The sequence below is a fragment of the Harpia harpyja genome, chromosome 17, assembly GCF_026419915.1.
Source record: "Harpia harpyja isolate bHarHar1 chromosome 17, bHarHar1 primary haplotype, whole genome shotgun sequence".
Taxonomy (NCBI): Eukaryota; Metazoa; Chordata; class Aves; order Accipitriformes; family Accipitridae; genus Harpia; species Harpia harpyja.
The window spans coordinates 21140973-21155545 of NC_068956.1; the positions used below are offsets into that span (position 1 = coordinate 21140973).

Consider the following 14573-nt stretch of genomic DNA (forward strand, 5'->3'; position numbering starts at 1 on the left):
TTTCATATTCAACCAGAACTTATAAGAATTTGTTCAATCACTTTTTGAACCTGTGCATGCAATTAGCATTCACATTCCATAGCTAATTACTGATTTTGTGAAGAAATACTATTTTGATTTAAACTATTGTCTAGTTGCATTGGATGCGCTTTTGTTATTGTTCTGGTTCATCTTTTCACCACCACTCACGATTTTATATACCTCCCCCCTAAGGTGTTTTCTTTTCCAACACAAAGCTCCAATCTATTTCATCACCATACATAAGGAAGCCATTTCAAATCTTTGACCATACCTTGTGATTTCCCCCCCTTCATGACTATTTAATATTAAGAAATTAGTTAAATAGAAGTATAGCCTGGCTTCAGTAGACTGGAGAACAAAAATCTTTGAGAAAGGCTTCTCTGAAGCCTAAGTGAGAGATTCAACCCCATGGACTTCCAGTGGGATTTCCACTCATCTCCCTGAGTTTCTTTGAAGTTCTGACTTCACACAACATAAGCTCATTACTTTGTGCTGCCATTCTGAGGCTTCCTCTTCTTTCTTTTTCTTGGCCTCCTCTAGAAGCGCAATCTTGGCAGTGAATTCAGCAAGTTCGGCTGCCTGAAACAAACAAAAAAAATAAGTAGAAGTTTTAATTTGGTATCATTTTGGCTCTGCAGTGGAAGAAAGCAGAGCCTTTGCTGTGATCTGACTTGAGAGGAGTTAGTTACCATCCATCACTTCTCTGCTAAAAATAGAAATTTTAAGCATACATGACAGAGAATGAATCAGTACTCTTGTCTGATGGAAGTAAGTCCAGAAAAAAAAAAAAAAAAAAATTATCCTCTGCACTTCCAAAGCTTGCCGGGAAAGAGCAAACTGTAGTTACAAATTAGCATTTGGGGCTGTTTCAGTTTAATACAGCTTTAATGGTTCCACCAATAAGATTACGATTCTGGATAATCTCAGTGCTATTAAGCTAAACCTTGCCTTCAGAATTGTGTGCTAAGTTTACAGCAGATCAAAAGCTATTTTATAGTTGAGAAATCATTTCTTCTACTATGTTCATGCCTTTCTCAGTTACTATGCGCAGATCTTGAATTAGAAGTAGTCTAGCATAGAATGTGAGAAGATATTGTAAATGCTGGAAACAGAGGTGAGGCAGGGGGGACAGAACAGAAAACCAAAACCGAAACAAAACAAAAAGAAAACCCAACAAACCACAGTGTCACCAACTCCCCACCACCACCACCAAGCTTCAGAACAGACCTGCCTCAGAGAACAGGCTTCCCAGTGGACTGCAGAAGGAAGCTACTCTTGTTCTCAGCTGGATAAGCCTGACACTATTAGAAAGAGAATGTAGTGAGTGTTGTCAGTCTGAAATGTCTCCTCCATCATTTAATTTCCTACAGCTCCAGAGTTTCATTTTTTTCTTGCAAGTAGTGGCAAATCTAATGTAATTTTCTAAAAAAGTTCCCACAACAATCTGTAATGGTATTTCACATACTTTTATCTATGTTTCAACATACTTGTCCATTTGACAAAACAGATATAACCAAGAATAAAGGCTAAATTTCCAACTATCTTTTACAATTTGTTTCTTACTAGCTGCTCTTGGTTCTTCATTTGATCAGCTGTCTGCTTGGCTAGAGCAGCTTTAGCTTCTTCAGCTGCTCGACGTTCTTTTTCCAGGCGCTCTGCTTCCTCTTTTGCACGCTTTCGTTCTTGATCCAGTTCTAGAGCTCTTCTAGTCTGTTCCTCTAGCTCTGCCAAAAGGAAAGTTTGCACACAAGACATCATTACCTAGCTCTTCCTCATATGTAACACAGGTAACAGTTGTTAACATGCTCAAAGTAACCTAGAAAGCTGACAAATATTTACAAGGCTGCCTCAAGCTAAGAAGAGCTGTTGAGCGTGTTACCTGAAGCTATGCTCCGTGTCTGATCTTTCCCCCCCGCCTCTTTAAGACTCACTTTGGATATACTTCATCTCACCTGACAGTTCTGACAGCCTGGTGTTTCAGAAAATTACCACCTCACTGATAAAACTAAACACCCAAATATACGTACATATAGATGCACATACACCGCCACTCTTACTACTGAGGAGATTTTATATGCATTAAATCATATTCTCTTACAGTAAAAAACCAAAACACTCTTCTACTCTATTGAAATGCCCGATAGACTTCTTAATTGCAACAGACAATTTAGGTGTATGCCTCCAGCAAAATAACTTAAGACCCATTGGAAGGGTCAGAAAAGTTACCTGTAAAACAGAGCCAAAAAGGTGCAAACAGGAAAATTTTAAATCAAAGGAGGGCAATAGTTGTCTAGCTGCCTGGTTAGCAAAATATTGCCATCTAAAGGGCAGAACCCTGAGTGAAATAGGAAGTAGTAATAATCTACCAGTACTGCAAGGTAAGATTCACACAGGCAAAATACACTCCTCTGACGTGCAAAATGAAGTGACGATGAAAAATGTCTTTCCGAAGCTCCTTGCTGATTCTAATGATAAATTTTCCACTATGTTTTTGTCTAGGCATAGCTGCCATAGATTCCTTCACCAGAAAACCTAAACAACTGCTCAGTTGTTGGAATGATCCACTTGCCCTTCACCATATGCTTTAATACTAAAAAAGCATCTCCCCAGGTATGCTGACACATGCTTAATCTCTGCACTTGTAGTTTTAACTAGGTCTCATGTAATCAATATTCTTCAGTTGGTTTCCCAGGCCTCCTACTTCAGTCATATAATTAAACGAACAGCATTACAGGGATGTGGAGTTGTACAAATGCAGTACTTACAAAATTAAATAAAATGCAAAAATATTTAAAAACACCACTCAAAATCTTCCTGTGAAGATGAAGAACACTTAACTACCAAGTAAACTACAGAATGCAGACACCATTTATAAAAACACTTTTCCGTATGTGAATAGAAGGCTAAAAAGACAGCAACACTATTGCATCAGAAATTAGGCTATATTGCTTACAAAAGTTATGAGAAAATGTACATTGTTAAACCTTTATAATCACCCTGACACTGCTTTGTCCTGGGCTAAATAGCTCTCCCTCAAACAATTCCGAGGCATACTTCGTGTGTTACCTGTCTGGATGTGTCCAACCTGTTCTACATGGAAAGACTGAAAAATGTCAGGGTAGAGCTGGAGAACAGTGCCAGGCATATGTAATTTATGTGCATAAATTTAGTCAGTGATTCTCTCTATCGTGCCTGAAGCCAACAGTTATGAACAGAAGAGAGGAACAAAACTTTTACGAATGTGAACCAAACCTGAAGCAAAAAAAGAACATGGAGAGGAGGGACTGGGAAGTAGTGGAGGCAGGGACTCCTGTTTGTGTGGTTCAACACAAAGAACTGTGCTTGGTGAAACTGCGTTTATATTCACTAAAATCTGACAAGATTTTACTTTTAAAATTCTAAAAAAAACCCAAACCAAACCAAAAAAACCCCACAAAATAAACAACTTACAAGGGAATAGGAAAATGAAGGAACAAGGAACTTCCAAACGAAAAGCTAAATTCAACAAAATCCTAGAGGACGTACTTTGGGTCTTCCTCTCTAATTTCCCTGCTCCCTCCAACTCCGGGTTTTCAGCACTTTAAGCATTTCATAATCCTGAGTTGAACTGCATACACATTAATTTCCTGTTTATTAAAGAAAGTTGGAATTCTTCCTATATTAGGAATTGGGTTTATATTACAAATATATACCCATATGCGCGCACACCATCTTTAACTCTTAAAATTGAGAAAAAAAGTCTCAAATAATACACCACTAAGTTATTGTTATTAGTAGTAAAATAAATTTTAAAAACCACAGCAAAACAAAACAACAAAAAAACCACACATGCCAAGAGAATTGTGGAACTGAACTACTCAACTGAACTAAACATTATCATCAGATACAAGAAATCCAGGACCAGCAAGACCTCACCTTTCTGAGCTTTCATTGTTTGTTCCTCAATTTGTCTTAAGCGTTCCATTAATTCTTCTTTTTCACGCTCTATTCTTTCCTTTTCCTTTTCTGCTATCTCCCTTTTCTTCTTCTCATTTTCTAATTGTGCCCTGAAAAAAAAATAGTAAAAGGTTTGTTTAACCTCAAACAGATTAAATTCTACTCTAAGAATGCTGGCAGCCTATTTTTCAGTTAACTCGGGTAGCAGAGAAGCACGTAATAGTAAATGTTTAAAATTCAGTTTACAATGCAAGAACCACCAAGTTTGTTTCAAAATAGCGTACAGAAAAAACAATTTATGAACAGAACTGATTAGAAACCTTGGTTATTGTTCAACCAGGTAAATCCACAATTATACCTGCATTTTAGACATGGCTGATGTTTCATCTGGGCTACAAATGGTAACAGTATTTTTTAAATATACAAAAGGTAAGCCATGACATTCTTCACTGAACTTGCTTTAAAGGTTCATCTGTAGAGTATAAAAGTCCCTAAGGATCAAGCAACAGAGAGTTAAGATTGTTTCGCAAAAACATAATGAGAAACAAAGGTACAGCTACTATTACTATGCTGAAAGCTCAAAAAAGGTACGGCTTTCTATTAAGACAGGTAAGCCGTGCCAATCCACAAACCTACTTACATATTACAGAAAGAAAAGCAGTGCTCCCTTCTAGAATGCCAATGTCTGATATGCTACGACTTAGTTTTCTTGAAAGGGTAGAAGAATTTTTTTCTGTTTCATGGAAGTTTGTTAATTACCTTTCCAATTGTTTCTGATGTTTCTCCTCTCTAGCTTGGGCCTTCATCTGTTGCACTTCAATTGTATCAGGTTTCCTCCTCCTCATGTACAATTCATGATTTCCCATACACAGTGCCAAAATTCGCTTGTTAATTCTCAGACGGGGCGCATAGAAAACAAAATCCTAGCAAAAATAATTGCAGCATATCCATTAATCTAAAAATACAGTTGTGACAAGACTCAAAGCATTACTACGTGCTTGCATTTGTTAAATTTAAACTTACAAGTATGTTGATATTCATCCTCTGAGCAAGCCAACACCATAATCTATAAATCTAGTTACTGGCAGGAACTTGCAAGATAAATTCAGAATTACACTTGGATTCCTCCAGAGGTTAGTTAGTTTACACAAAATTATTTATTCAAACTTCTAAAAAAAGTGAGACTATTCTTTACTCTATTTCTGAAGAATTTTGACCTAGAAAGTCTCATGAAATGCGCTGCTGTAATACAAAAAAAGAAAAACAGAGGTGGATGGCCAGAGAATTTAGCATCTTACACTGTGGCTTTTCAACACATCACAAAATATTAGTTGACTTAAATTAAAAATCTTAACAGTATTAACCAGAATGAAAAGAGAGAAAATAAATACACCATACTTCAAAAAAAAAAAAAATCCTTTTGATTACTGACTATTCTAGCAATAAGAATAATAAATGTCACAAAATATTTACTCATGCCATAATGCCAGAGCAAGTCCCTGCAGGCTTAAATCTCTTCATATACAAAGGCATACTATTCTACACACTACTTACAGGGGCCTTTTTGTCAATTGGCTTTATGACAAATTTTTTGTCATTAAAAGAGATGTTTCTTATTTCACTCCAAGGAAAACCAATCTTGGGTGTCAGCCTTCAAAGAAAAAAGTTCTCATTAGAAGCAGCAAAGATGTGCAATTTATTTATGTCCATTAAGTCTTAACTCCGTACCATTTCCACTATCACAGTTAGTTATATTTACAAAACATAGCAACAGTTCAAGCATATTTTGGAAGACAATTTGGGTTTTTTTGGATTTTTTTTGGTTTTTTTGTTTTTTTTTTTACACATTATTCCATCAAATGAATCAATTACACAATGAATAAATTACATGGCACTGTTACAGAAGGAATTTCTATTTGTGACTTATTCTACTACCATTAAATAGATGCTAAACATCACAATCGTGTACCGATTCTTTATAAGCTATTGATAATTTTATTTTCAGTGAAAAGAATAACTATTTTAATTTGAGAAGTCTGACATTTCAAAGACTGAAATTAAATTAGCCTTCAGCAATGTTGTACTTCAGTTTAACTGAGATGCAAGATATGTGTTCTTAGTTCAAGTTAAATTTCCCTTGCATCTTAAGCAAAAGAAATTCAGTTCAGAAACCATTAATGTTATGCACCAACTGCATAACTGTAAATAATTTTCTCCATGAGCACAGAAAGTTTTTTCAATTCATATTATCTTAATTACAAGCATTAGAAAATGTTTAAGTATTTGATTGCTATCAAGAGTTAAAGAATACCAAAAAGTGGTTGATTGTTCAATCTGATCTGATTATTTTCTGAACAGTTCCTTCTTTCAGGAGTTATATTGCCATCTAATGGCAATTAAGGCTTACAGAATTTTGTTACAGAATATATACATCGAAGAGCATTAAATTTCAGTTCAGTTGACAGCTGTTATCCAGTGTTTGACACATCATGTTTAACTTCAGATCACTGTGAAAGGACTGTTGACATCAGATACTACTAACAAGTGGTTGGAAAGAAACAAAAGATTAAGTCTGTTGTTCTGTTTTCAGAGTCTTCAGATTTTGTACATTTCAGCTTTATCCCTCTTCAAGTAGGAGAGAATATTTGATCTCTATCAGGACACAAGATTCATATATTTTCTTTGATGTCTTAAAAGGTTTCACTTTTAGATACTAAAGTTTTTATGCTCTAACAGCTATAATCCTTGTCACTGTTCTTAGAAAATGTTTCTCATTAAATATGTTGCTCAGCTTCTCAATGTCCTCTTCATTCTGAATTAAGAGGAAGTCTTGAGGGAGTGAAAAGTACAGAAAGAAGCCATATAAAGATGGTCTAGCTATCATACATCCATATTAAGCAACATAAATTTAAGTTTCCACAGAACTGGTCTTCCTTTCCCTTCTTTTGCATCCCTGTTTAAACTTTAAAATTCAGATATTCTGGCAGTTAACATCTATCTCTCTTTTTCTATCTTTTACCTAGATTAGGTCTTTGAAAACCTGTTTTGCTAGATGTTATTGAACATGCAATAAAGGTGGGGTTTGTATAATCTCAGATAGGATCTCCTACGACAGACCTACAAAATGAGTATTAGCCACTTACTTATCATCATGCTCATAAATATTCAGACCCAAAGCATCAACTCCTAGCCACAATTCAGTTCCTTTTTTATTCTTTATTTCAAAATAGTTGACTCCATACATTTCCAAGTCTTGTGCTATCTTAAGGTATTCCATCATAGAATCCTCCCTGATGAAAGAAGAAAAAAAGTGGCATAGTGTAGACAAATCAAAAGTACACTGTAAGAATAAGGGAACTGCAGAATAACTAATTAGTGTAAATTTAGTTAGGAATTAAATCTCTCTTTGAAATTCATGTGTACATTGACTCAGATACTTGTAGAGCTCTACACTCTAATACCCAACTACCATCCAGTCATTGCACTTTGTCTTTTCACCCCGTAAGCTAAGGAAATACTAAATATATTTTAGAGGCAGGCAATCGTGGACAAAGGCAGCCGACAACCTTACCAGAAATCACATAGGTAAGCCAATAACTTAACTAGAAACCTCAACCCTCACTGAAGCTTTCATGAAGTTTTTGATAACTGCCTACCCTGGCTGGAATAAAAGAAAGCAGTTTCCAAACAAATATGCCTCCTCCCAAAATACATCCTAATAATAATAATAATGAAAAAACCTTAAAGGTCTTATGTAATTACCTTAACATTCCCCTGTGCTCTTCATGCCAGTTCTGTATCCTTTCTTCCCACTGTTCTTTTGTCAGTTTGTGCTGTTCTAACACACTGTGAATAGAAGTTGTTGCTATTAAATGACACTGACAACCAATTGAACCTCTCAAGTTATAAAAATAAGTTTGGTTACGCAGCATAACTTTATGCTTATGCAGCATATGCTTTAGCTGAATAAACTTAAACATGACTTCCTATACACTGCTCATCTTTTTAACCCAAACAGACACAGAAACTTTGTATTTCAATAACTACACTTTCAAAATAGTGTGAAATCACTTCTTTTTTCATGGTATTCTACACTCTCTGTAATATAAAAAGTCACACCATGGCATATCTCAACTTTCAGTAAAGTCACAAAATGTAATATTTGGAACACCTGAAAATGCAGACCTATAAAATCCTCATACTCATAACGCTGCAAATTAATCTCTAGGTATGCACAGATACACTCAAGCTTTCATTCTGCTGTTGTTTGAAAGAAAAAGTAACACATTAAGACAATTTAGCAGACTAGTTTGTTGGGGTTTTTTTGGTGGTTGCTGGTTGGTTTGGCGTTTTTTTTTTTTAAATAAATAAAATCAATAGTGAAGCAGTTTCAGAAATCTATTTGAGGTTTATCTACAGCAGGCTGCAATGATGGAATTATATTTTGACCTACTAGAACTTTAAAGGTAGTACTGCAGTAAGAAATCAAATGCATATAACAACTTTATTATGCTTTTTTCCACGCACCTAGCATTTCAAAGCATTCCTAGAGAAATTATTTTAAAGGACAATTAAAAAACAAAAAAGAGACTGCAAGATAATCTTACTAAGGAAGTCAGAACAGTTGTTTTCCTTCCCTTCTCTTTACTCAGGGAAGTAAGGATTTACTACTTTTCCCTACATTTTTAGCAAAGTACAATAAGGAATACACCAAGTGATGCAGAAGATACTAATGCAGTGTTTCTTCTGTTATAGGACCTTTCTGTCACTCGATTTGCTACTCTGCCCAATATCTAGTGAAGTGCACTTTTTAGTGGTAGCCATACCACATCTTGATTTGCTTAGTGTGCAACCCTGTCAACAGGCTTTCCTCCTCAAAACTGAGACAGAGGTTTTAGTTTTTGCACCTGCGCAAAGCTGATGTGTTCACAGCTAAATGATACAAGAACATGCAATGACAAGACATCCTTTTTGTTTGTTTTCTCATCTTTCATGTTGAATATAGATATAAGCCCTAAACATAATACAGAAGCCTGTTACAGAACACAAAAAGTAGAACAGTCTGCTTTGGCTGTAATAATCTAAAAGCATCTTGGCAATCATTTAAAAGTTTCTATTACATAAAAAAAAATAATTCCAAGTCTTCTAGGACAATGTTAATATTAAAGAAGTTCTGTAATTAAATCAGGCCTGCTTTTTACATTGCAATATTTACATTGTGAGCTGCTTTCCAACATTATTTCTTCTACTCCTTCAGTAGATATTCACAAAATGTTCAAAAGCTTTCATAGCAGTATAACATAAAGCTAACAATCAAAAAAATGAAGGACAAAACAAGATATTGGGAAATACACTACCCCAGGATTGTCACACAAGTGCCCATCTGAAAATAAAACCCTCTTCCCAAGCTGCCCTTCCCAGAATCAGAATGGTTGAGGTTGGAAGTGACCTCTGGAGGTCATCTTGTCCACCCCCTGCTCAAGCAGGGCCACCTACAGCCAGTTGCCCAGGACTGTGTCTTGACAGCTTTTGAATATCTCTAAGGAGGAAGACTCCACAAGTTCTCCAAGCAACCTATGCAAGCACTTGGTCACCCTCAGTAACTTGTTGTATTGGGTTTGTGTGGCAAGGTTTTGGTAGCGGGGGGGGGGGGGGGGGGGGAGGTGGTACAGGGTGGCTTCTGTAAGAAGCTGCTGGAAGCTTCCCCTGTGTTCAAGAGCACCCATACCAGCCAGCTCTGAGATGGACCCGCCGCCAGTCAAGGCCGAGCCCATCAGTGATAGTGGTAGCGCCTCTGTGATAACATTTTTAAGAAGGGAAAAAAAAGTTGGGACAGATGGGAAACAGCAGCCGGAGAGAGGAGTGAGAACATGTAAGAGAAACAACCCTGCAGACCCCCAGGTCAGTGAAGAAGGAGGGGGAGGAGATGCTCCAGGCGCCGGAGCAGAGATTCCCCTGCAGCCCATGGGGAAGACCATGGTGAGGCAGGCTGTCCCCCTGCAGCCCAGGGAGGTCCACGGTGGAGCAGATCTCCACCTGCAGCCCGTGGAGGACCCCACGCTGGAGCAGGTGGGTGCCCAAAGGAGGCTGTGACCCCATGGGAACCCTGCGCTGGAGCAGGCTCCTGGCAGGACCTGCGGATCTGTGGAGAGGGGAGCCCACGGAGCAGGTTTTCTGGCAGGACTTGTGACCCCGTGGGGGACCCACGCTGGAGCAGTGTGCTCCTGAAGGACTGCACGCTGTGGAAAGGACCCATGCTGGAGCAGTTCGTGAAGAACTGCAGCCCATGGGAAGGACCCACGTTGGAGAAGTTCATGGAGGACTGTCTCCCGTGGGAGGGACCCCACGCTGGAGCAGGGGAAGAGTGTGATGAGTCCTCCCCCTGAGGAGGATGAAGCGGCAGAAAATAACGTGTGATGAACTGACCGTAAACCCCATCCCCATCCCCCTGTGCCCCTGGGGGGGTTGGTAGAGAATCCGGGAGTGAAGTTGTGCCTGGGAAGAAGGAAGGGGGGGGAGGGAAGGTGTTCTGAGATTTGGTTTTATTTCTCATTACCCTACTCTGGTTGATTTGTAATAAATTGAGTTAATTTTCCCCAAGCTGAGTCTGTTTTGCCTGTGACAGTAATTGGTGAGTGATCTCTCCTGTCCTTATCTCGACCCACAAGCTCTTTGTTATATTTTCTCTCCCCTGTCCAGCTGAGGAAGGGGAGTGATAGAACAGCTTTGGTGGGCACCTGGCATCCAGCCAGGGTCAACCCACCACACTTGTGCTTTCTTAGGCTTTCCAATTTAAGTTAAATTTCTACTTCTACAGAAATTCTTTGCACTTTCCTCTTTCTGTATTGAATTTGAGTTGAAAGATAAGAGGTAATGGGCACAAGTGAAATACACTTGAACACAATTTTTTATTTTACTTCTTTACTGCAAAGGTTGTCAAACACTAGAACAGGTTGCCCAGAGAGGTTGCAGAAAGTCCATCCTTGGAAATATTCAAAACCCAACTGGAAAACATCTTGAGCAACCTGCTGTAATTAGAATAGAATATTTCAGTTGGAAAGGACCTACAACAATTATCTAGTCCAACTGCCTGACCACTTCAAGGCTGAGCAAAAGTTAAAGCATGTTATTAAGGGCATTGTCCAAAGGCCTCTAAACACTTGACCAGCATGGGGCACCGACCACCTCTCTGGGTTACTACTTGAGTAAGGGGACTGGACTAGACAATCTTCAGAGCTCCCCTTCCAAACTCAGATGATTCTGCATTTCTATGATATCCTCAAAGCTGGCGATGTCTTTGGCAATAGCCAATTTGGTCCCCTCCATTCTCTCTTCGCATGCTACTGATTAAACATCACTAGCAGATATGCAAGGACTATTGCAACAGAATAACTCAGCAAGGACTTGATGCCTTGTTGCTACCCAGCTCATAGTTTTGAGCCAAGAAATATGCAGTAGTTTTGACAGGTGAACATTAAGACTCTATAATTACCAGGAACTGCAAATCTTCTCATGTTTTTCAGTAAAATTTTGCAAAGCTAGTCTACTTTGGGAAACAAGTAAGCATTTTTGACATTATGTTGTATACTGTTCTGAAGTATTTTTATGATGTATGTGTTAGTTTTCTGGCAAATCTCCTGGTGACAGGAGGCAAAACAGGAATAATTGTGTTTGAATGAATACAAAAGATATGTGCTCACTCAGTGCATACTAGCACACGACTGGCTGAAAGCATATGCTGGGAAGTCATCTGAACATTTGTCTACTGAAAAGGAGCATCTTAAGGATCTGAATGTGTCATATACAAGCACTCCAGTGTTCACAGGCTATCATCATAACCGAGCAAAACCCAAGATTCATGAACTAAGATATTCAGTAACGACAGTTTTACTGGTTCTACATCTCCCTACCTTACTAAAAAAAAGGGTATTTTTCTAGAAAGAGGTATAGACTTCACTGTCACAAGAAGGAAGTAAACAGCCAAAACCAAACTCTCGGCCAGGATTTTTAGAAATCTGAAACATTTTCAAAAAAAAAAAATGTATTTCAATACTTCATCACAATCCTTTGAAATGCTTTTTTGCTTGCTAGAAAATTCTCAAGCTTAGTTACACTAATAAGTGAGTTTCCACATTTCATTTTCAAACCAAAGAGACAAAGCATATGACTTTTAAAGAAACCTCAAATTATTCCATGGCTCTTATTTCTTTGAAGATGCACTAATATTACATATATAGTAAGCACATATTTGTCCACAATACATCACTATGGATTGAGCTACACTAACAAAATTGTCTAACTTTGTACATTACTGTTGCAATGCTTCTCTCACTGCCAAAACATGCCAGGAGCATGGTTTCAGTTGCATAAAGAAAAAGAACTATAATCTTGGTGCTTACTTTTCCTAACCAATTAGATGAGTGACTGATACAAAAGAGTTTATACTCAACAGCAATAGCAACAATTTAGTTTCTAAATTTTCTGTCCAGGCTAGCATTTTTCTGCAATATATTTTATTTCTAATAGACTTTATAATTATTTTCAGGAAATTATTATCATTTAAGTGTACAAAAACATCAAGAACTGAAGAAAAGAAGTGAGTATCAAATTAATCTTAGTGACTTCTGTATTAGAATATTTTGACTTTAATTTAGCAGAAGCAAGTCTCCAAGAACATTAGATCATTTTGGAGTACTTTGGAAATTGGTTCAACTAAATCTGTGCAGATGGCTGTGGATGGGACAGGAAATGGGTCTCAAGAAACCCATGGTTGTGACACTTCTTTGTTATTTAAAGTCTAAATTAGGATCTCTAAATTTTACTAGCAAAACATGTACTCTTAAGAAAGCTACCATTAAATGCACATTATCACTTAATATTTTAATCATTAAAAACGTGCTGTAATCAAGTTTACATGCAGCACATGATGCAAAAAACAGTCTCACTCACCGCTGAGGGAGAAGTCTGTCATTGGCTAGGTAGCCTAGTTTATGTATCTCCTTACTGTGATCTCCATACTTGGACTGGACAGCATAAGAAGCCAGAAGAACTGCAGTTTCTGGTGGGCAATATATTTCATCATTTAAGATAGCTTCTTTGACTTGCAGGAAGAAAAGTCTCTGAGTTATTTCCTGAATTAATTCTTCTGATACATCCTCTGGAAAAAACTTGGCCCTGAACTTAAACTGCAAAGGATTTTCTTTCCTTACATCTTGCTGTGTTACCTGAGAGGGAGGAATAAAGGCAAAATAAAGAGAGCACTAAATGGTATATTAAATATAATTAACTCGGTAGTAACGAACTCTTTAGCTCCTCTACACTGAAACCCAGTGCATCCTGACAAGCCCACTGTGGAACTCACTAAAGGTTCACATGGCACTGAATCAAGTACACCAATTTGGATAAATCAGACAATTTTGAAACACTACTCAAAGGCTGTTTAAGAGCATTTTTGTAGGCTTGTGTGAATTTGTATTTATCACAATAAAGATCTGGAAAAAAAATAAGTTGTAATACATATTAAAGTAAATAAATAAATAAATAAAATATATCCAAGGATGAATTGCAGGAAGTAACAAATTAGGATCTAACAAGGTTTCTTTAGCAAGACCTACAGCACATTTCTTCAATCTAAGTGTAAATTTGGATTCTTTTAAAAGTCTCTGAACTATTGAACTAAATACATGTGCTTTGTTCCTGTGCAAAACATATAGTTCCATTAATCACATTATTTTTCTAGAATGGATAAGCCTTATAATCATCATTTCTGTGAAGAGATCAGATGTGGTCATCTTAAGTAAGCATCTACTTCAAATTTCGACAAAACCTCATTTTTATGTAGAATTTTCCATTTCATTTGGGTTCAGCTTTCAGCACTGATTATGACTAAAGCAAAAACATTCAAAATTAAATGAATTTTAATATCAAATACTGTGATTGCTAAAAGGTGCAGTCATAATAAAATAAATCTCATATATCCCAGTTCCTCCAGCACTTTATTACACATTTAATTTTATGTGCACTAGTAGTCCCTCTAGAACTTCTTCACTACGCATGAAATGATGCATCTGTTTGCTTGACTTGTAGGAAGTATCAAATACTGTAACTATAATGCAACCATTTAGTCACGTACGTAAGGCAGCATAAGTACTATATTCAACATTTCAGAAGTAAATTTTAAGTTTTGCTCGCTTTTCATTATTGTCCATCTGCTTCTGATTTACATACACAGTATTTCACTCTAACCTCACCAGCGAACGATTAGTTGTGCTCTGGCCGTAACAAAACCTTATTTGCACATCTATTTTGTTATTTATCAGATCTTATCTGTAGTTACTGCAAATATTTAAATAGTAACTTAGAAGTTAGAGCCAGTTTATGATGATGCATTTAAGAACCAAATGTTACAAGCTTTTTAAAAAAAAAGAAAAAAAAAAGATGGATAACTGCCTTAGTCAAAGTTAAAGAAATCAGCACACCCTTGCTGCTCCTGAACTGCACCAGCCACTTAACTTGCTGAAGGCTTTCATAGAGCAATGTCTTCTGTATTTTTTGCAAATGATGCACCAAATCCTGTAGTCTCCAATCACTGCAGGCAAGCCATTAGGGCTAACAAA

The 14573-nt window shown here is 37.2% G+C and overlaps 1 protein-coding gene across 3 annotated transcripts in view; it reads right to left on the reverse strand.

Moving 5' to 3' along the window:
• The window catches only part of RDX (radixin), a 50974-nt gene that overhangs the window by 11851 nt on the left and 24550 nt on the right, over positions 1-14573 (reverse strand). For all 3 annotated transcript variants that reach the window (XR_008239003.1, XM_052812968.1, XM_052812967.1), the window contains exons 5-12: positions 12907-13181; positions 7720-7803; positions 7101-7247; positions 5512-5608; positions 4717-4880; positions 3937-4067; positions 1585-1745; positions 508-600 (exon numbers count right to left, since the gene is read on the reverse strand). Coding sequence is in view for 2 of the 3 variants with exons in the window: in XM_052812968.1 (XP_052668928.1) it covers positions 508-600; positions 1585-1745; positions 3937-4067; positions 4717-4880; positions 5512-5608; positions 7101-7247; positions 7720-7803; positions 12907-13181 (1152 nt within the window). In the remaining variant the exon portion in view is untranslated. The remainder of the gene's footprint in view (positions 1-507; positions 601-1584; positions 1746-3936; positions 4068-4716; positions 4881-5511; positions 5609-7100; positions 7248-7719; positions 7804-12906; positions 13182-14573) is intronic.